Source organism: Brienomyrus brachyistius, chromosome 8, assembly GCF_023856365.1.
Source record: "Brienomyrus brachyistius isolate T26 chromosome 8, BBRACH_0.4, whole genome shotgun sequence".
Taxonomy (NCBI): Eukaryota; Metazoa; Chordata; class Actinopteri; order Osteoglossiformes; family Mormyridae; genus Brienomyrus; species Brienomyrus brachyistius.
The window spans coordinates 14,412,751-14,436,524 of record NC_064540.1 but is presented as its reverse complement, the minus strand read 5'-3'; the positions used below and the strand labels follow the sequence as shown (position 1 = coordinate 14,436,524).

Here is a 23,774-nt window from a genome sequence, read left to right as displayed (position 1 = left end):
ATACTTACTTGAGAGACAGTTTTGTTGAATCGACGAACAAGTCAGGCAAATAATACACTGCAAACATACGGCCGTCAAGGGGTCGATGAGGTGTAAGTGCGGCTGGGTCGAGCTTCCAGTGAAAGCCGAGTGCAGGTTAAGCAGGAGCCAGACAGCACCTTCCAAACAAAGCAAGAACTTAATGAGACTATTCAGACCAGCATATTTTAATTTAAGGTTTTTGACCAAAGCGACGTACAGGTGAAAATCAGCAAGTATGGTCAGTTCGTGTCCCTGAAGCCATATGCTTTGCATTTTTGAGTGTAAATTTGATCATTTTATCAAATTTCCCACTTTATTAACATAGTGGTGAGAACAGTGTAAGTTTGCATCAACTTAAAACACACATCGTTCTTGTATTTTATTCATTTTAACTATACTAAATTATAAAACAGAACCAACGTAACCTATTCAGATTCTGAATATTTTTATTTTCCCGGAGGCGACTGTTTAATTTGCTTCTTATTATTCTTATCATTTCATGATTCTTTTTCTTCCAGTTAAATACAATTGGGATAATATTCACTGTCAGTGTAAGATATAAATCATGTGTATGAGAACACTATTTAAATATGTATTTGCCTACATATATGGATGTAAATGCACGTACAATGAATAAGGCGAAAAATTTAAGTGGATCAGAATCCAAGCTTGAAAAATTGAATCTGACTCCTTTTTGTCCCCCAACAATGACGATCATATTCTATCATACTTAATTCTGCACTTCAATCATATCTCCAGCAGTGGGCACTCTTGTACACAATATCTCATTTTGTTTGGAAGGAAACAGTCAAGGTGTCATTCCAGTCACTGGTGTTTCTCCATTACAGTTTACACAAAATGTAATAATGGTCTCCTGAATATTCTTCCTATTTTTATTATCATTGTAAAGCACACAAAATATTATTATGCATGTTATTTTCAGAGAGTGCCAGGGGTAAAATGATGTTTGCTAAATGACCATATGGAGGAATTAAGACGTGTTAATTAAAATTCTCAAAAACAGGCAAGTTTTAGGTAAAGGAGAAATATTTAGCTGTTCATTGGAATTTAATGTTTATTTACTTCATTTACAGCAAAGGAGGGATGAGATGGTTGCACTTTGACCCCAGGAAGGAAAGAAAAATCAGCACAACATAAATAATATTAATTTGGTTTTTGAGTATGTACCATTTTCAAAAATAGAAATAACACAGCTTGTTTTTTTAATTTCCGATCTCTTGTACCCCATCTATGACGACAATTTGTAGTGTTAATATGCATGCATTGCATGCATTGTCCTGCATTATCCTGAGCAAGCAATCCACTCTGCATGGCATTCGGTGTCATTCAACTGTTTCGTGTACCTCTAGCTTGGGTAGCAGGATTAAAAATTAGATGGTGGAATTTATAAAACAGAATAATCCATAACATTTATGCATGGAAATTTGGTGCGGGTTATGTTTATTTAAGGGGATCTTCTACCTGTCTTCAGAAGGTCTAACCAAATGCGCTACGTAATGTAACCTTAAGCTTTCCAGTGGAGACCTCTCGTAGTTAAGCCATTTGTGTTTGAACCCATGCATTTCACAAAAGGGACACGGTAAGCCTTGGAAAACTAAAAATGCTATTTTGGCCCTTAAAAATTTGAATGAGTTTTTACATTAATAAGTAAGAGCAAGGAAAATATGGTGCTTTTAAATCTGAGTTGCAGAATATAATAATTCTTTGTGGGGCCGTATGTTTAACAGATTGACTGTGTAACGGTGCTCATTAATAGCAGTTAAAACAAGACTAAACAACAGTAGTTAAAAAGATGGATTAAACAGGTGGCTGTGTGGATGCTCTGTTCCCTCTTTGTTCCTCTCCATGTCTGCTTGCACCAGCATAACGAATGACATTTGGGAGTAAAGGCTGTTCGGGGAGACATCAGCCTTGATGAAAGTCGGCCACATTGAGCTTCATTAAGAAAGCGCTTCAGAAAAGAGTAATCATTCTTTCTAATGACAGGAAAGAGTAACGCTTCTGCATCTGTGGAGGTTTTCAGTTGTTGCATAAATATGGCAGAAAACAAATTCTTCCTTAAGAGAACATTTGTCTTCTCTAGTCAACCGAGCAAAACTGAAAACGTAATTAGATTTTTCACGGGGATTTATGGACCACACAAAAATTTCCATAAAGTACATCAAAACCCATATTTTATTTTATGTATAGCAATACAATTTACATATTAAATAACACTATAATAGAATGATTTTATATAGCTTTCAACAAAACATTTTTTTCTGGTTACAAAAGAAGAGAAACACCCACCTTTTCCAAATGGGCCAATGAGACAAACTTATTCAGTGACTCACTAGATCTATTCTATTGCACAAACTGACAACATAATAATAATAATAATAATAATAATAATAATAATAATAACTGAAAAAGAAAATGAAATAAAAAGTACCACAATCACTGCCAGAAAGGGAGATGTATAGGTATGGATGTTTATGGATATTTTTGGTATGTGATGACAATCACTACCTCAATGCACAGAGAGAGACTTTTCCCCAAATATTCACCACAGAACAATGACGGAGCAGAAACTAGGGAAAAAATAGCTTCATAAGAAAATATAAAATTCTATGATTATATACCATAGATAAAAAGTTTCCAGAAGATGGTTAATGGAAAAACAAAATATGTACATTTTAAATTTTATGAGACACTAGTGTTTGTTTCATAGCGCATGTAACAAAAAGGAATGATTGGGATGGTAAGCAAAAAAAAATACAAAAAAATCCAAATCGGCGGCCTGTAACTCAGTAGTGCTTAGGGTGACGAATGATCGAAAGTCGCGTCTTTCCCCAAATGTTGGAGCTGCGACTTCGTTAAACAGCCTCCTTGTAAGGAGATATAAAGGAGACAAAAAAAATAAAGAAAACGTAACATTTCACCGGGTAATACTGAACAACTCAATTTTCAGCCACATCCGTATGAAGAAACACAAATAATAAAAAGAACAGTAACTTGATTAAAGATCAGCCACAGCATGACACCGATGAAGGGCGGACTTGACATTCCACCTCAAAACATCACATTTTTTTTTTAAATCTATTTCCAGTTAAATTAAGAAAAGCACCCACGGCTCTGAAAAAACACCTTTAAAAGAGTAAACTATTCCCACATATTTCTGTGGCAAATTAATTGAGTTAAATAAAAATTCGTAATGAAGTACAATTTAATTAGTAAATATAGTCTGTATAAGTATACCGATAATGTCAAACCTCTGCCAGTAATGAATGTCAAGCACACATTTAATCGTTTAATTCTAATCACAACTTCGACTAAACAGAAATATAAAAAAATGACCAAACAAAGCTTTGTTTTCCTTTCTGAAATGCATTTATATCTTTGGTAGAGTTGATGCATTATATTTTCCCCAGGTTATATGTCGCTATGCTTAAAAAAAATAAAATACAAAAAAATATATAACGCCAAGGCAGTTGTGCTGTGTGACAAAAGGATAACACCCTTTTCTTCCCCATTTAGGTTGAAGCCGCAGAGTCCCACTGTGCCTGAAATGAGCACAGTCTGCCGCTTGATGCGTGGCGGCCTTCGGACACAGCGAAGGGAGCCGCACGTTTTGCCTTGAATGTGCTGGGAGTACTTCGCCTCTGAAACAGCAGGAGAGAAATGATGGGTAGGTCACCTTGGGCCTCGGGCCGGTGTATATACCACTCGAGAGATGAGATCGGTGTCTGCTCTTCTTTTTTCTCCACCTTGTTTTCCATTTAAACCAAAGTAGGGGGCACATTTTACACGACATACGGTACAATCATGGGTGGGCGGGACCACAAAGGTCAAAACGTTGGGAAATGATACGCAATTTAAACGTTCTCGGCAACACTGAATGCACTTGGGTTGAGATAACTAAGGAAGCAAACGATTCAATGAAATTATGTATATTAATTACACAAAACAGTGGTCTCTGATTATATCCATACGAGCTATTCCACTCATCCGGTTTTCAGTAAGCACCGATTTATAAGTAAACCGAAATGTTTATTTCTTTTTAATATGTTAACACTGAATGCTACCTTCATGGTAGAAAGACGCGTAAAAGGAGCGACAGAGAGACAGGTGAGCCTGGAGGCAGCTAGATGGAAGGGATGGGATGGGATGGGTTGGGTTGGGTTTGGGGGGGGGGGGGGAGGAGCAGCAAACTGTCTGCACTGTGTCAAATCCTTTAAGCGAGAACCAAGGAGAATCTGTTCCAAGGTTCGCCGACAAAAGAAGTCTACAAAACCACACGTTAAGAGGATTAAGGATATATTTTAAAAAGAAGCCTGCAAAAAGAAGTACATTTCACAGTAGTGGTTTAAATGCCACATGTAAAATGAAAATATGGGTTTGACTTATTAATAAAAAATATGAAAAATCAAATTCGGATGCCAAATAATGACCCTATTGCTTACTGTTATATGAGTTTCCATTGTGATTTCTGAAGCACATTAAGCTATTGATGGGAGACATTAAGCTCTGAAATCCAAGGTGGGCGAGATCAGCGCGACCAGTCACTGGCGGAGCAGAACCCGCTTCCCTTCGCATGCTGTATAGGGTTATGCTAGGCCAAACGTTAGTCCAACACAGGTCGTTACTAAACAGGGCATGGTAGTCCCTCCCGCCGTGGTTTTCAGAGCTATGTTTCTTTTGGAAACCATTACACCACTTTTCTGTACAGAATACAATTGATCTCGTACGGCCGCGAACAGCTACTCGGTAACACAGCACATGGGGACTGGCCGCATCATCATCCTCATTCCGCGCCTTCAGCGGCAGGGGGCGCGTGATCGAAGCTTCTCGACTCCAATTGGCCGAAAACATACAACCGGGAAAGCATGGATGTGTGACCGATAATGTCAACTGGGTTGTAGGCAGTAACACTGACATTATAGTGCAAACTAGAGAGAACTGTGTTTCGTCGTGTGAACTTAAAGACAGGTGCAAACGCTCAGTAGGATAACATTAAGACATAAAATGGCAAAAATAAATATCAAAAACTTTTTATCAGTGTAAAAAAGTAATCAGGTTCTTTTTCCATTTAACCAAGATTCTGGCAAAAAAGGCCTCAAAAAAGTCTGTCTAGTCCTTGAAGTTTTACAAATTAAGTGCCTCTTCGTGCCAATGTCCTCTTCAAACAAGTGACTCCATGCTTTCTGCAGGGTCCGATTCGTCTGTAATCACAATAATGCCATTTCTGTCCACGGACATGGGGCTCATTCCGTTCTCCTTGGCGCTGACCAGGCTCAGCATAGCTTTATAAAGGTACTGGTATTGTTCCTGGAAACACAAGAGAGGCAGGGGAAAACAAATGTTAACGATACCAAATATTCACCTAAAATCGCTTTTCAAAACTTGCCTGAAGCTATGAACAGTTCATAAGTATGTAAAACATCATCTTATACAGATACAAGCACATACTACTCAGTTTTATTTCTTGTCAAAAATAGCCATGTATCATATGTCAGCTGAGACGATAACAAAATTAAACATATGGTCCTTCTAAAGGGAGAGAGTAACTCTTGGTGCCACTGAAACTGTGAAAGAATCCAGAGCCTCAAATTCTTTGTGTGCTCATTAAAAATTCACATACTTTAAGAAGAAAAGAGATTTATTACAGCTTTGAAATAAACCTGTCAGGTTTCTTTTCAGAAAGATGTGAGCAGAGTGACTTCATGTCAGTTGTGCTATAAGATTTTTCTGATGATATTTTAACAGCAGGTGGCAGCAGTGAAGCCTGTGCACTTCTAACTGGAAGGTTACTGGTTCAGATCCTGGATCCCGGCTCTTGTACCATTGAATGTGAAATTTCTCCAGTAACACGTCAAAAGGTGTAAGCCATCAAAGTGCTTATGATTAAACACACTTCAACATGTAACTGGGTGGTAGATGATTCCATTGAATGCCAGACTACTTCCGCTTTTAAATCATTCTGGGTGAAACAGTGAAGTTTCTAAGTGCACTATACTCACAATGTCAGTGAACACTCCAGGCCTCATGAGGTTGATCATCTTGGCCACCTGGTACACCCCCACTGCATTCTCGCTCTCCAGCTGCTGGGACAAGGTGACGAGCGCGCAGAGCATGCCCGCCGAGACAGCTCCAAACCTGGGCAAGCGATGGAGGCAAATTGGGTCAGAGGGACACAGCGGGACGTCCCAGGTGGACACGGGTCAGCAGAAAAGCACCTGTATCTGGTTTATGAAAATGCAGTGACATGTTTTTGCATTTTCATTTTAAAACATTTGAAAAATTGTGAGACTTTCTGACTGATAAACATACAGTAACTGATGTCTTTCAAGTAATCTTAATGACAGCAATGAGTAACTATGACTAAATTATTACTGTGTAAGAAGATTGTTCCAGTTCATATCTGTAGATTATTTTATGTGTTCATTAACTGGGCAGCTTTCCAGAACCTTCTTGAAAAAAAATCAGGCTGCTCTGTAGATAATGGGTACTAGGTAGGTGTACTTAAAATGGCAACTAAGTGTACAGGAAAATATGACAAAGCATCCAGCTGAAATCCATTTCTGAGCCTGCAGTGACTCATTTTTGTAAGATTTACTCAGGCATCAATGTTTATTAAAGGTGGAAAAGGCAAACCTTAAAGTGTAGTATAATAAGATGCTGTTTTATGATTTTAGGACCTCAGTGACACCTTTAACAGAATAGCCAGTGAAGGATGACTGCAGGAGTGATGGTGAAATACCCCATGATGAGAATGGAGTTTATTGATGCAATCAATTGGGAAATGGCAAGACCAATTTTTCTCAACCACCAGAGTAAGATGCTGAGTTGGACTGTTGACAAGAAATTCATTTATAAACAGGACTAACTGCATCCTGGGGCTCTATACACATCTGCTTGCTGGACATTTATATAACAAAGAGACCCTTTTAGCTACATCTGCAGCCACAGTTTTGAGCCAGCTGCCGACACAACTGGTTACATTTCACAGAAATGTTGCGCTGTGGTTATTAGTTAAATGCGGGTGCTTAATTTACGAGAAATCATTGCCGTCACCTGCTTAATATGGCACTTGCTAAACTTGCAGGGCTACGGTGCAGCAAATGGGTATTGATTCTTCATTGCACCTGGTGTGCATACAACCAGCCACTTACTCGTCATGCACTATGGTTGGTCCATCTCGGGTCATGGCCTCCTCCTTGATGACGTTGATGAGCTCAAAGGTACTACTGATAGGAGCGTCAGGGTTGGGCCATTTTGGGCACTGAAAGTGACGAACCTCCAGGACATAGTCATCCTGGGGGGGGGGGGGGGGGGGGGGAACATGCTGACACACCAATGCCTCGGGAACACAGACGTCCGTCTGACAGGAGTAACAATAAATCCATCATCAATCCCTGATGTACTACTGCGAAAAGAGGCTGGACAGTGGCAGATTTATTGATTTCATCTATGAAATATCTAAATAAATCCAAAGAGACCATGTTCCATCTTGCCCTGTAGGTGGATGACTAGCTTGCCATACCTGCGTAGCCTCCAAGATGAAGTCATGGATGATGATCTGCTCCTCATTGGAGAGGCACAGCCTGTCCTTGTTGATGAGCGTGACGGTGAAGGCCTCGCAATTCATGGCCTCTTCCCGACTAGGCCAGTACACAAACTCGTCCTCAGCCTATGTGGACAGAACACCAGTCCCGTAAACTAACTGTGAGCCTCAGTTCCTGGGTTTTCCAGTTTTACAATCTGAGAAATTCATTACACCCCCAACAAGACTATTAACTATGAAAACGGAACAACAGAATGACGCTAATGTACTTAGTTTGCTACATCTCCAGGGATGGTGTGAAATGTGTCCCAGGTTGCGGAGAAAAAGGAAGCCTAGAGCACTGGAAAAAAAGCAGTGAAGGCGTGCAGCTGGGAACACGCCCTGATATCACTGATGACACTTAAACAGCACTTCGCAATTTATTTCACACAACGTGTGATTTCTTTTTTGAGACTCAGGATACAAACAGGCTCTGTGTTGCGTATAACCGCTTAATTGAAAAGAAAACATCAACTGAGGAGGTGATGAAAGTAATACCTACCAAGCTCTGGTTGTCTGGCAACATGACGATAATTTGTGCATTGTGGTCCCAAATCATCCTCCAGAAGTCCTTAGTCGTGTGAGGAAGGGGATGCTGGGTAATTATGAACTCATTGCTCCTGTAGTAACCCTGTTCCATAACAATAAACAAAGTCAGACATTACTGTTTGATGTTTGCAGGGGAAGGGAGTTTATCTCATCAGAAATCCGTCCGGACTCCCACATTTGCCATTCGAAAAACCAGACACACGTTATTTTCCAATCAACAGAAGAGGATCATCACTGACAACTTCATATATTGCCTGTTGACCTTTGCCAATATGAACTGCTACAACATGGAGGATGGTTAATATATGACACAATACAAATCAGACCAACCATTATGTAAGAGGCATTGATGTAGTCAGTGCCCTTCATTCCAGGCAGTGGTGCCAGGCCAACTCTGGCTCGTTCCGCTGGAAAGAAAACACAGACACACTCAATCGCATGCAACTGAAGTATTTACACTGGTTAATAAGCAACTGGGGTTGATGTACAGTATTCATTGGTTCATTGTTGTTTACTTGGCAGCTCATATTATCCAGAGAAACTTCAAAAGCTATTACATGAGCTGAAAAATAGATGGATAAAATCTTGGAAAGAGTGACTGAGTATCGAAATCAAAACGCACCATTATGACAGTTTAAGACATTTAAGCTGCTATATGCCAGACAAAAAGTTCTCAGCTGATGTCAGTGCCAGATATGACAGGAACGAGTGACATTCCATGGCCACAATTCAACCAATATAAGCGAAACAAGCACAATACAAAATGACACTAAATCATAATCCATCGTGGCACGTAGACTCACATGGCACCACTGAAGAGTTGCGATTCTTCTCTTTGTTACACTCCTTCTGGGCACTGAAGCATTCAACAAATCTGGTGTTGCACTGGGTCACCAACTGACAAGGCAAAGGCGGGGAAGAGAGAGTGTAATAGACTCACAGACTGTCCATGGGATCACCAGTTAAACTATGAAAGTAGCTGTACCCTCAGCCAGAGTCGTGCGGATATTTGAATTCCGATACGGCTGCATATCCATTACGGCAGTGTTCCCAATCCAGTCCTTAGGGATCGGCAGACAGTCCACGTTTTTGCAGATTTGGATTGTCTGGCAGGGAACTGGGAGGAAGCAAAAACATGGACCGTCTGTTGATCCCCAAGGACCGGTTTGGGAAACGCTGCATCAGGGAACGACACGTTAGGAGACAGATGGGAATATCCGATGTTTGTGTCCCAATAACACGCATGGCCTAACATCAGCTAATAACATCACATGAAGTGATAAACAAAACAAAAGAAAGCGATGCGAGGGAGTCGACAGATGACAGCGACATGCTACAGAAGAGGAACTGGCACAGTGCTGACCGCCACCATTCTCAGAATTCAATGCAGACGGTTTGAAAGGGGAGGGTGAACAAAGCAGGCCGGGGGACACCGTGGCGGGGGACCAGCAGGGACACGTCCATCTGCTGGCTCCGCGATGGAGCACTTCGGTGTGGCCTCGTTAAACGAAACGAAAGCCTTCTAAGTGAGGACACGGAGACAGGAGCGGAGAGGCCCAGAGCCATTTGGTCAGTTGGGCCCTCACTCAAACCATACGCGCTATGTGCGAACGCATGGACAGGACCGGAGAGGCCCAGAGCCCTTTGGCCGGTTGGTCTCTCTCTCAAGCAATACGCACTATGTTCGAACGCGAGGACAAGCGCGGAGAGGCCCAGAGCCGTTTGGTCAGTTGGGCTCTCACTCAAACCATACACGCTGTTTGTATTTCCCAATTATTAGAGGATACATTTCAAGGATCACCATGTTTAATGCGTAACGGTGCCCAAATGATTCTTCTAACACGTTTTCCTAGTAATCTGCTGGAAGTTGAAGCTCCATTGCAGATTATCTCCCACATGTTGTACAGTTTGGCTGTAAGGATGATGGAAATGTATATATCATATTACTTGCTAAGGGAGGACTTTTCAACCTCGCAGTTAGTCAGAGAGTTTTCATACTCTAATTATAAAGATTAGACAGGTGAAATTTTTGCACAGGAGAATTCTGTTTGGCACACCCTGCCTCAGTGAGCCAGGATGTAAGATAATAATTATGCAAATCCTTAACATGTGCTTAATAAATCCGCACCTCTGTCCAAACCCAAAATTAGATCCAAGTGAGCCGTTTTTCAACATTTTTCCTGTCAGTTCATTAGATGCAGGGTGAATAACAACATAACTATTAAACATGAGACAGAGGCTACTGACAGATATTTTATTCAGTGCTGGCAGAACTTTATTTAATGCAGGAATCCAAAGAATGTGATTTTCAAACAGCTTATACTAGAGCTACCCCAAGCTCCCACCATCATTTGTGGGAACTTTCTATATTTTTGCAAACATCTTTTCCATTTGTGGCCTTGTGTTTTTGAATCAGTCTGGATTTCCTGTTTACCTTATTGTTCGTTGAATCTAATTTGATATGGCTCAACTTAGTCTCTATAAACTGCTCAAGCCCCAGTGTTTTAAGACCATATGGGATTTAAATACAAATGGTAAATAAAAAACAATAAAAGACAATGAAGGAGAGTGAACAAAAAATCCAGAGGAACTCTTAACAGGCCAGTCTGGCTCTCCTGGGAAAGCTATCGATGCAGAAGCGAGAGCCAGGCCGCTGGGACGAAGCCGGAGCGTGATGGCGCTCTTCAGCTCAGTGGCAGACACCGGCGGTCAGCAGGGGAGAAAATCTTCTGGCTGGACCTCAGCAGAGGATCATTCCAGGTGCAGAGTCACCCAGGCATGGGGGGGGGAGAGGCACACAGAGGTCAGTGCGACACTGATAAATGACAGATATACAGAGACTTAGGAGAGCATTTACTGAGATCAGCAGCATCATTTACAGTAAGCCAAGCCAAAAATAATCTGAGTGTAGGCAGAGCAAAATAACAGCTCTGCAAACTGGCCAGATGCCTGTTCATTAAAACAGGAGCCCTACCGCTGAAGGTTTTACAATCTTTTACAGTTTTACGTTGTTTTTTAAAAAAAAATTTATTAGACTAATTGCAAATTAGTTCTTTGATATGATAGCTGTTTGGATGCATCAAATAAGCAGATGGGCAGTCATTCAATGCATTAAAAGTGCAAAGAAAGTAACTAACAAGTCCATTATGAACTTCGCAGAAAGTCAATGAAGAGACCTGATTGGATAGGTCGTCAAATTACCCAGGAAGGTGTTTTATTGAAACTTAGTTACTGAATTATGACAGATCATTGATGAGGGCATCATATTAAGAGCTACTCCAGCGAAGGCAGAGAAGCTATTTGTTGTTGTAACGGGTGAGTGGTGATCTGCGTTCTGAGCATTTAGCCATGTGTCTGTTGTCCAGCTGATAACACAGCTGGCTGCTGCTGGTTCTGGGGCCAAACTGGCCACATTGTGGCCCAGAGGACCTACTACTCGCTTAGAATAGCTGCACAATCACAATGGATCACATCAGTCAGTCCCGCAGTCAGTTTGCATGTTTAACAGATTGGTAATGCATTCCTGCAGTACACATACCCTCTCCTCCAATTACAGAATAATTAAGCATTTCAGCTGGTAGGATTCACCCAATAGAAATATGCATTCAACAGAGGACACAATAAAAAATTACCTGCTTTGGATTGCTGACACTTGTTTATCCAGGGTTGGTGATGAGTCCGTCCGATTTAGAGCTTGCTTCCGGGGGTGACAAGCCTTTAGTATTTGTGTAGCGGCTGTGTGTCCATTTTAACAGCTCTGCTGATGATCTTAGTGCCCTAATCCACGGCCCTGAAGGTTCTGTTTGGATCACGTCCCCATTTATTTACAACTATTAGCCTGTCTTTGCTTGGCAGCCCTACGGCACCAATGTCCAAAATGTGCAAGAGTCGATACTAAACCAACAGACACAGCACGACTTCCTTAATTCAAGACTTTCCCTAGATAAGATACAATTTCCCCATACCTGTAATGTAAATACATAATACAAGGGCATTACCTTGGTTTCAGCCGTGTAGAATTTCATTTGCTAAATGTCCAGATTTTAAATATATTCTTGTCTGTTCTATTACAAGTTTCCTGCTGACTGATGATTACATTTTTGATATTCTTGTTTCGGTTCATTTCCACAATGTTGCTGATACTGAAAAAAGTTATGGATCCCAAAAAGTCCCCTGCAGCACCCCTTACCATGGCTAAATTAGGGGCTCTGTTACTTATACATCTCCTTTGTTTCTATTCCACTTTCCTCTTGCTTTGTTTTAAATCCATACGCATGTATTTCATCTTAGGATCAGTCATTTATGTGGAGACATTATAAAATCGCATTTGGAATATAAAAGGATCATATGCTTGGCACATTCAAACTATATTTTCATTTGAAAACAAAATAAATGTTTATTTATAAGTTATTTCATAGCGTATAGAAAGCAGTAGCAACATATATTGTGAATAGTGTTTCAAATACGTTGATTTCAGTTTATACAACCACACTGTTTCCGTGAACATATATAGATAACAGCACTGTCGAGATACAGATCACATTAGCATTAGAATAATGAGGGTAATCTTAAATCTGTTCTTGCCGTTACCTTCGGCAACGACTTGGACCGTATGCTACAAAAGGAGGATACTGTTGCCATGACAACCAGCCCACAGGACTCTCCCTAATGGGCCAAAAAAGCATAGCAATTTTTTGGCGTTCTGTTAATTTTCATTCAATTCATGCCGCTATTTAAGGAGCCGTCTTAAGATCATAGGGATACAAGGAGCCATCTTTCAAAGTGTCACCAATTAGGTCTTTGAAACCGATTTAAAACTGTCGCCCAGGAAGGCGACAAGCAGCCGGTGAGGTGGGTGTGGGGGGTTCTGACCTTAAACTGCTTCTCCAGACGCGTCCTGCCCCCCGGGCCTGGCGTGAGGATGCTGTTGACATAGCTGTGGAGCTGACTGGCAAGCACTTCGCTTTCTTTGCCAAGAATAGCTTCCATCAAGGCATCGTGGATGAAGATGTACTGCTCCTGTACATTGGGATGAGGTAGAACAGCCATTCAGCCCAGTCCGCTTCCCGCTATGGGTCATAACACACACACACGTGTCCCCTTTATTTCTGGCTACTGTCAAATCGCTACCAAAAATTCCATTCAGTCACCTGATAAATCACCTAGCTCCTGAAATGGAAAGGCTTCACGGCAGATTATACCCCATCGCAACCACCTGTTGGGACCCTCCAGACCGTGGAAACTGGTAACGGCAACACAGTATGTGTCCAATAGACGCAGAAGAATCCCTTCATACACCTTAGAAGGCCAGTACATGAAACCACTGTTCTCAAGCTACAAAATCTTTGTAGAGACCCATGATACAGTGTGGGAAGGGGCCATGGCTGATTTTTCCATTCCCATTTGAACTGATAAAGCCAACCATCAATCAATCAATCAATCAATCAATCATTCAATCTATCTATCTATCTATCTATCTATCTAGATAGATAGTTTCTATGTAGGTGAGGAACTTGGCTGGTGACCGGGGGCGCTCACACACACACTGCTGGGGATAAGCCCACCTCTGTCTGCACGAGATAATTTCTCTGGGTCCGGATGTGTTTCAGGAAGCCCAAGATGTTGACCGTGCCTTTATCCTTTATCTGCTGCAGCATGCTGTCGATGACGATGTACGTCCCCGTCCTGCCCACGCCGGCGCTGGGGGGAGCAAAGGCAAGAGAGCATCGCTGTCGGGCCCCCACCATCCGCAAATGCACGTGGAGCCCCGTTTAACACCCCCACCCCCACCAGGAAAGGTCACACCGACTCCTCAGCGCGAATCGGAGACTGACATTTCAGCATGCACCCAACGGATTGAGGGCAGGTGGAACAAAAGGGTAAAGAGTGTAACGATTAACAGAGGAAGTGCCGAGGCCATCGAAGAATGAAGGGGAGGGCGCCGGCGATGTGAGGGGCCAGACACCGGGAGACACGAGGAAAGCGGTGAGGCCGTGGTAAGTGAGAGCACTTTAAGTCCAATACAGTAAATGAGTGTCAGCAATAGCAGCTTGCTCATTGTGAAGGATCATTACCTAAGTGCTAAGTGCAGAAGACACCCATCACTCTCAATGCAGAAAAAAATTCATTAGTATTTTTTACACTGGACAGCACCAGTATATTGGGCAATTCATATAATCATACAATCATCTGTAATATTAATATCCATCAGGAACCCAGGACAGCACATGGTAATGAGTAATTCCCTGATACGGACAGTGTAAACTTCCACAAGAACATACAAAGACTCCATTACTTATCTGAAGGGATATTAAACCTTCCAGAGCTGGATATCAGTTTTCTAAGCAAATGGGAGTCGTATGTATGGAGCTGTGAGTGGGCCTTTATGCGAAGGCAATAAGCCTCTAAGCCTTCTGTTAGATAAATAAAGGCAAATTATACAAACCCAAGGCCACAGCAAGAACAGCACCCCCTGCAGGACATGTGGATTCAGGCGCTACCTGCAGTGCACTATCACTGGTCCCGTGTCTGCTGTCTGGGCAACGGAGGACCTCCGCACAAAGGTCAGGACTGGCAGGGTGTATTCCGGCACGCCCATGTCAGGCCACTGTGTGTAGTGGTACTGGATCACAGTCCGCTCGTTCTGCCGGGTCTTTGGGTTCCCCTTCTGACCCTACAGCAGGGCAACAAACATTTTCAAGTTGAGTTTGAATCCAGGCACCAGATGGGAGGGATGATTCTAGGATTATTTGAGGTGGAGGGCACAGGAAGGGCCATAATTCATGCAGAAAGGTCAACCTTAACATTAGCCAATGGTATGTTTTTGTACTGGTAATGGGGCGGGAGCAATCAAGGAGCCAATCAGCTTTCAGATGGGGCCAGTGCCTTTGTGTTCCCCCCCCTGCATACACCCCTGCCAGCCGGTCAGCTATCAGTAAAGAATTCGGCTTTATGTCGAAGTAGTTGGGGATTATCAAGTGAAAGACTGACCAGTAGGACCAGTCAAGGCGAGCGTCTGATTCTCGGAACCACTGACCCGAAACTGACCTTTTTCACTTTTGTGTTGCGCACCGTAAAGCGCCGGACCGTGTAGCAGGCATACACCTCGGCACTCTTCAGTGTCACCACGATGTTCCCATACTCCTCGCTGTTCTCCGTCGGCCAGTACTGGTCACACTTCCTCTGTGGACGAGAGCCGAAAGACCAGCACTGGTGAGCCCATGGCCACTCATCACAATTCAACAGGAGTGATTCTAAGACAATCTGAGGTGGGGGGAAATAAGAAGGACCATAATTCATACACTGCCATTAGCCAATGATATGTTTTGATTCGGTGAGTGACAGGGGATGGGGAACTCTGGGGGCCAATCAGCTATCAGCTGGGGTCTGTGCCCCTGTGGCCCCACCCCTGTATACGCCCCTGCAGTAAAAATGACCTCGGCCCATGTTTAAAGGGCCGAGAAGGACAATCCTTAACCCAAGAGACAATGAGGTCTGACGTGAGGAATTAAGAGATGAAAAAGGGCAGTTTAGCATTCATAGCGGCATACATACTCTTCCTTTCTCTACAAGGTTTGTGATCATAACGATAATCCCTGTGTTCTGCTCCCAGACCATCCTCCAGAAGTCTTCAAAGGTGGACTTCAGAGGTCCCTGAGCAGCAATGTAGGCCTTGGGCTTGTTATATCCCTGTAGGACATGCGGCCAGACAGCCCGTCATGAAGCAGCACGCGCACGCACACGCACACGCAGACATCAGAAACAGCTGCTTCTTTGTGCACAACTCAAAGGAGAGGAGAGAACAAGACCCACATCCACAAAGTTGGCATTGATGTAGTCGCTGTGTTTGGCGTCCTTGCCAGCCAACGGGCGTAACTTCACCCTGCTGTGATCATCTAGGGAAGAGGGAATGAGAGCAGTGGGGTTTTAATCATTCTAATTTTTCCATGACAACAGTCTTTTATGGAAATGCTCCTCTGACGAAAGCCCTCAAAGCGAAGGCTGTCGGCTCGCCGGGCCGCTAATCCACTCACACGCTACGATGTTGATGTATCTGTTCTTATGCTTGTTGTCGGGGTGATTGGAATGCTCCCACGTAATCTTCATGTCGGCCGTGCATCTCTGCACCTCCTGCGGGGATGAGGGGGAGAGCTTCAGCTCAGCACACAATGGCCACGTGTGAAGGCCCTTTCCCATGTCTCAGATGCATTGTAATGGGCACTGAAATTGATGGAATATTTTTTATATATCTCTTAAAATGTTATTAAGGGCAAGGCTGGCGTTACCCGTGACGCAGAGTTCATCTTACTATTCTGAAAGCCGCTTCAGCCAACACACACCAGTAGGAACAGCACACAATGCTGATGAATTAGCCATGAACCCATGGAGGTGAGCCCAGCTACCTTCATCTGTTCACCATCCACCCCAGAACCTGGCCCCTTCCTCTCGATCTCCCTCCAGTGTGCTGGGGAGTGGCAGGGTCTCTCCTGGTGAGCCCAGAGACACCCCACGGTCCACATTCACCATGAGTTCAATCGGCTAAATTAGCATCTATTTAAATCCATGCGTGAAACAATCTCAGGACCCAGATCTCCATCTTACGGCCACTTAAAAAAAAGCAGCAATCAGACAAAGATAATACAAGAAAGACCGGGAACACACATCCACATTTAATGGGAGCTTTATCGCTGTATACCGACTAATGGCATCCAGTGTTTCAGAGTCTTTATTTACTCAGGGCGATAATTATTTGTGTCAGCAGCTGACGAACGAGCAGCGGCGCTTTTTAATTGATGCTCTTTCCCACTGCAGCCGAACGCACTGGCGTGCAGCTCACCGTTTGTGGATGGGGTGCAGTGAGCGAAGGCAAACGGGAGTGGGGGGCTTTGAAGCCGCTTCTAAAACCACCTGTCGATGGATCCAGCAGATGGCGGGGGCTTTATATATCTCCTGCTGCAGCTGGACTTTGGCTCTGGTTACATGTATGGGGGGTCCGGAGCTCCGGGGCAATCCCCATGAAGGCTGCATGCAGGACAGACGCACAAGCCGCACGTCTGTCCTCGGGGAGCCGGTGTGCACGACAGGAAATGAACGGCTGCTGTGGCAAACATGCTTTTTTTCCCTTTTTTTAATTAGACAGCACCATATGCAGGTACAGCTATGCCTCAATGGGCCACGTCTTGCACGAGTGTCTTCAGTCATTATAATTAGCTAAGACTGCATATGGCCCCTTCCTAGCTGTTTTGTTAGCTGTGAAATATGTTTTAAATGGACTCTTGTGCTAATCTGAAGTGTTTTTGAAAAATAGGGGAGGGGAAAAATAAAACATTTCCCCATGCTTTCTCATTTTCCTGTCACTTCCTCGGTATATTTTCAGGCTAAAGAAAGCCTTTGTAAAGTTGTACCCTTTACATTCTCTAATACTAAAGTTTCCATTGCGTGTGGCCTCTTAGCTGGATGCTTTTCCCTATATTTCGCTACAAACATTTGTACTATTGTGTGAATATGACTTTTTCACCCACATAGACTGAAGCCTACAGGTATCTGCATTTAGTTGTTTATTTTAAGATCCAAAGATGAAAAACAGTGACAAGTCAATGACCAGCCAATCAGGGATAAATCCCTATGCAATGAATTTAATGAATCTCATTCGTACCAACAACATAAACCAATGCAAAGAGTACAATGTCCTGCAGTTCCTTGTCGGTAAAGCCTTTATGTTGCACAGGTCTCTTCTCAGATTCCAAGAAAGCCCCGGCCGACCCTAACATCACCCTATGGCGGCCTTAACGTCACCCCGACCGACCCTAACATTACCCTATGGCGGCCTTAACGTCACCCCGACCGACCCTAACATTACCCTATGGCGGCCTTAACGTCACCCCTACCGACCCTAACATTACCCTATGGCGGCCTTAACGTCACCCCTACCGACCCTAACATTACCCTATGGCGGCCTTAACGTCACCCCGACCGATCCTAACATTACCCTATGGCGGCCTTAACGTCACCCCGACCGACCCTAACATTACCCTATGGCGGCCTTAACGTCACCCCGACCGACCCTAATATTACCCTATGGCGGCCCTAACGTCACCCCGACTGACCCTAACATTACCCTATGGCGGCCTTAACGTCACCCCGACCGACCCTAATATTACCCTATGGCGGCCTTAACGTCACCCCGACCGACCCTAACATTACCCTATGGCGGCCTTAACGTCACCCCGACCGACCCTAACATTACCCTATGGCAGTCTTAACGTCACCCCGACCGACCCGAACATTACCCTATGGTGGCCCTAACATCACCCCGACCGACCCTAACATTACCCTATGATAGCCTTAACGTCATCCCGGTCGGCCCTATCGTCATCCTATGGTGGCCCCAACGTCACCCTATGGGGGTGCATCGTTCTTAACCACCAGATGGAAAAGGGGGAAAATTAAATGAAAAAACCCCTTTGATATATTTTGATGTTGTTCCTGTACAACCTTACCAGAGAAATTACGCCTCGGCCCAAACTGCAACAAGGCTAGAGACAGCAACTGTATTTGAGTCCTAGTGGCCAAATCAAAGGTAGAGACTGACAGCATTCCTCACATATTTTCCTAGCATTAGCAGTAACCATGGAGCGAAGGCCGATCACCACCTCACTGGATGTATGTCTGTGTGAAGCTGGAGTTAGCGAGCTCATTTAAAGGAACCCCCCCTGCCCCCATGACACCTCTAAGCAGACATCCACTGATGACCCCTGAGCAACTGTGACACAAGCTTTTGCCAGGGGAGAAAATGAGCGAATACAGATTCAATATCTGGGACTGCAACCTAATGAAATAGACGGAGAATAAGGGAAAGTTGACATCACCTCAAAATCTTCAGAGAATCCATGCTGATCATTTGAGTACAGCTCTGTGGTGTGCTTGATGAAATGCTTGACTAGAATGGCCTCCATGTCATCTGAAAGAGAGACAGTTACTGTTCCCAGGTGAAACAAGGATGCACCAACAGGACAACATCAACATGAATCTGAAATGCAAGCAGAAATGATCGTTCAGCTTAGTTATCAAGACGTTTCTTAGATAACTGTCATCTCTCCCCATTTATGAACCTTACTCAAGAGGTGTCTTTTCAACATATTTAACACGTAGAGTGTTTTGTTTTAAGAAATCAGGTCAACATGCATCACAGTAGTTACGCATTAATTAATTACGATTCTTCTGTCCTGTAAAATCCGGCATTGTCACTCACAATGCATCGGCAATTCACCTCTTGTTTCACAACAACTCAACAACATGAGCAGCCCTGCTAGGAATTAAACTGGCAACTAAATAGCATCTTACCCAGCAAGCATAAGACCATTTTCATGGTACAAGGCCCCTAGTATGGGACCTGTTCGATGCGCCTTACAAGAGAGAATGATAATTAATTGACTAATGAATAAACCCACGTTTCTCTACACACGAGATTCGTGGATCGTAGATTTCCTGCAAGCAGCATGATTGACTATTGTTGATGCCTGAAGCCAGTCCGGTGCCTGTGCTTAGAAGCCTTCAGCAACACTACAGTGCGGCTAAGCGCGTACATACGCGAGCCAGCAGACACACGAGCGCCGTTTACACTTCAGAGATGCCGCTTTTAAAAGTATGCAAGCTGTAATCACCGAAACAAGATCTGGCAGCCATATTGTTTGGTGGCACATTTAAGAGAAGATTAAGGGGGTCCTGTGGAGACAATTAGCAAACACAGCAGTGGACTCATTATTCCCACATATGCTCGTCCTAACACTCCCTTACTGAAATCCCATGTCACATCTCACTGTCACGCAAGCCTTGCTCTCCCCCAACTTATGTCCAATGAACATGAAATGAAAACCTGTCCAATCAGAGCAAGGCCTTGCAGAAAGTTTTTTTTCTTCCCTCCCTCGCTCTCCTTCTTTGCCATGAATGCAGAGATGCAACAGAGTGAGAAATTGCAATAATCAACTGTTTATTTGACTGAAAACTTCGCCCTCGCATTTTGACAGTTCCATTTATGTGGGAGGGATTTTTTTTTCCCTGGGACGGCTTTTCTGAGGGGGAAAACTTCCACATTTTGGTCTGCTGAAGCTTAGGAAATGACTGCCCCATGCTCCTGAATTAAGTACTGTAAACCGAGACCTGTCATAGGATAGCAGAGGCCACAACTTCTCATTCACAGGCAACCTGGTGTGGGCTTTCAACTCACACGCTCACGCCAAGTCACTATGTTTATACACATAAAACATCTTAAAAAGCAAATAAGCACACAGAAATTCACACACAAAATTACTAGCCATGTATTGTATCAAAAATAATCACTGCCAAATGTCCCCGCAATGTAATACACACACACACACACACACACACACACACACACACACACACACCAGTGGACTAAGACCTGGTCGTCCTAACAGAATGTACGGACTTCATTTCACAGAGGTTACACGCATTCGGGTTTATCACGTATTGAAATTCTTTAATATCAAATACGCGCCCATTTCCCTGGAAAAGGGTATGATGGAACAAAACTTTTTTTTTTAATTAACTAAATAAAATGAAACCTTTCAGTGTTTTAAATCGGCATACGGCCGACTTCCAAATACTTACTCTCTATCCCTTAAAAACGAATTAAGTGTAAAAAAAAATATGGCAAGGCATGGTGCACACTGGCAACCTCATTAATCAATTACTAAATTAAAAAATGAGATAACCAGAATTAGACCATGAAATGAAGTCTGGCAGAAAAAAAAAGAATTAAGTCCATATTGTATATGGACTGAAAGAACACAAAAGAAATTATTGATTTTCTCAGGCTGTTACCAAGTTGATCATAGTCTGACGGATGCTGTGAAAAACAACCCACATTTATCACAAATGACACCCTGGCAACGACATTTCATTTTCCCATCGTCTATACCTCTTATCAAGGCGCAGATAAAAACTTCTTGCGAGACCTTGCCATGGATTTTTCATTAAAATCCACTGAGGCTTAGTTCCAGAACTGGTGATTTGCAATGTCACGTGAAGATGAACATGTCGATGGGACGATAATCGGGAAGAAGAGTTTGGTAAACACTGAGTGCCCGTTTCCAGACGGGGGTGCTGACACCGAGGAGGCCTCTGCGCTGCGGGGCTTCTGAGAAGCAGAGCCTCCACTCGCTTATTAACGCCAGGGCTGCTGCTCACCCCAGAGTCACAGAACCTCACGTGTACTTCTGCAGGTCCAACTTACGGGGTCCTGTGTTGAGGCCTCACATCCACCATGTCCCTTGTCCCAATCAGGCCTCCTGCCTTATCCCACCGAACCTGGCCCCCCAGTACACCTCTCCACAGAGCACCTGAACTTGACAGGGGTGCCAAAGGCCCAAAACAAGCCACATTGTTGCTCTCAACCCACAATGCATCTTGGTTCTGCCACGGAAGAGCAACGGCCAAGCGAGCTACTGACTTCCCACCAGGAAATCCGCCATTTTAAACATTGTTCTCTTAGACCACACGCTTCCCATAGTAACAATGGCTCTTTGTTTCAAAAAGTTTATCAACAATCTAAGTTCTAATGGCTAGACAAGAAACATTTTGATGGAGTCTCTCAGACTTCATTCAAGGTAGGAGTTGGTAGAAGACTTGGAAGTAGCTTATAATGCACATCACTTCCCCTCAGAATTTCACCCATAGGATTCATTTATCTGACAGCTGAGAACTTTCCTTAACAGCTTCATCTGAAAGCCACCTTGTGATTCCTTGCATCACGAGAATCTCCAATATTTTAAGGCAGAATACTTCCTCATCCTGAAAGGACTGTTTCTTCACTTGAAGTTTTAATAAAGTTCAGAGAAACCAAAAATAACAACTGACAGTCACTAATTACAGCAAACATTTTTTGACTCCCCTGACAGAAGCTGACAAGAAGCAAGGGGATCATTAAAGAGAGGAAACACAACCCACTAAACTTTTCTGCTGTGACAGCTGCAGCTTTTCTCACTTTCCTCTCAGTGCAAATTGGATGCGACCTTTTATAATCTCCCATATCCATGCACCGGAATCTGTAACAATGGCATTTCCATAATGGGGTGAGTTAGGGGACTCACTCACAACAAAACAACAATAATAATCAAGCATTACTCTATGGAATCTTACAGCCTTTGTCTTCAGAGTTTGCATCAGCTTTCAGAGCGTCTGTCGACCTCTGACCCAGTAACCTTTGCACCATGGCTCTCCAGTTTAGCTTCTCCCACTCTGAAGAACACCAGAACCTAAGTTTTTAGTTTTTTCATATATATTTCTGAGAGCACCATACATGAACACCCTCTGAGTATTGAATACTTTTTGTTTGCTTGCTAAGCCTGCTGAAAACTCTCTCTAGTGGATCAGTCACAGATTTAAACGGGATTTAATCATAATCACTCCTTTTTGGAGGCTTCTGCAGGAACGAGGGGATATTGATTGTGCATATAACAAAAGAGAGAGAAGGCCAGAGCCGCTCAGTCCCGGGCGCGAGAGCAGAGAACAGCAGTGTACATCCGGGAAGTTTCAGCGGGACGTAGCCAACAGACACTTCTGTGTACAGAGAGACGGAAGGGGGGGGCCATAAAGGCCAGAGCATCTCAAGGGTGGGGAAAGCGGGACTGAGAGCTGAGGGACAAAGGGTCACGGAAAGCCTGACGAGGACAGCAAATGGGAAAGAGCCACTCAAACTCTCATTACAAGGTGAAGAAAGAAAACACATGTTTATGTGATCTATGAGTAATCTGTCAGTACTGCGCGTTGGCTCAAAGTGTGAGCATTACACGACCCACTTCTCTGTGGTAAATTGATATTCCTGACGTGGTAAAGAAAGTCAGGAAGAGCACTGCACATGGTTCCAGGATGACCTGGGGTGATGTTTAATACTCTCGCTATAGCACAAGTACAGCGTAGTAGTGTGAATGGTCAGAAGTAGTGAGCTACGCTTACAAATAGACCTGGCACATAAATTAGCAAATAAACTACGCCGTGTGCTTCGTAGAGATTAATGACTCGGAGCGTGGAAGAGGCTGACGAGCCAATGAAACGCCATAGCAGAGCAAAGTGCAGTGTAGCTATTTTGTTACCTATGTTAAAATAGACCGAATAGTATGTATATAGTTACATGAGAGTGCATTATGTCATTACAGCAGACTATAGTGCCGTTGTATTAGACGATGTACTTACAACAAACAGCATACTGTGTGACTATGGTCTGTGTCATCTCAGCCCCATATATATATATATAGTAAAAATTGTACTGTCTGTAGTTATAGAATACTGTGTAATTAAGACACACTCATTAAGACACAGGTGTATAAGTAAGCACATAGCCATGAAATCGTCAACCACTTGGCATCATCGCTAGATGACGTTTTTCCAATTTGCTCTGGTCAGTGTGACATGATTGTGAAGGACAAAACATCTGGGATCAAGTTCAGCTGCGAGATGCCGATCACACAAACTCCTAGAGAAGTATCTGATCACCCAGCATCAACACCCAACCTGAATGGCGGCAAATCTCACCAGCAATGTTCCTTCTGTAACTAATGTATCTAATGGAAAGCCTTCCCAG

At 43.4% G+C, this 23,774-nt stretch overlaps 1 protein-coding gene across 5 annotated transcripts in view; it reads right to left on the bottom strand.

Annotated features, from left to right (window-relative positions):
- Positions 1-2,194: 2,194 nt before the first annotated feature.
- The window catches only part of LOC125747311 (receptor-type tyrosine-protein phosphatase gamma-like), a 182,011-nt gene continuing 160,431 nt past the window's right edge, over positions 2,195-23,774 (bottom strand). For 4 of the 5 annotated variants that reach the window (XM_049022389.1, XM_049022385.1, XM_049022386.1 and 1 more), the window contains 15 exons: positions 19,042-19,133; positions 16,207-16,303; positions 15,986-16,068; positions 15,728-15,862; positions 15,221-15,355; positions 14,674-14,846; positions 13,738-13,873; positions 13,046-13,192; positions 8,977-9,070; positions 8,504-8,580; positions 8,127-8,255; positions 7,565-7,711; positions 7,194-7,336; positions 6,042-6,177; positions 2,195-5,349 (listed from right to left, as the gene is read on the bottom strand). In XM_049022389.1, the coding sequence (XP_048878346.1) occupies positions 5,203-5,349; positions 6,042-6,177; positions 7,194-7,336; positions 7,565-7,711; positions 8,127-8,255; positions 8,504-8,580; positions 8,977-9,070; positions 13,046-13,192; positions 13,738-13,873; positions 14,674-14,846; positions 15,221-15,355; positions 15,728-15,862; positions 15,986-16,068; positions 16,207-16,303; positions 19,042-19,133 (1,871 nt within the window). In that variant the 3' untranslated portion in view covers positions 2,195-5,202. Of the gene's footprint in view, positions 5,350-6,041; positions 6,178-7,193; positions 7,337-7,564; positions 7,712-8,126; positions 8,256-8,503; positions 8,581-8,976; positions 9,071-11,197; positions 12,139-13,045; positions 13,193-13,737; positions 13,874-14,673; positions 14,847-15,220; positions 15,356-15,727; positions 15,863-15,985; positions 16,069-16,206; positions 16,304-19,041; positions 19,134-23,774 lie in introns of those variants that run through there. The other variant, XM_049022388.1, reaches the window with a different exon arrangement.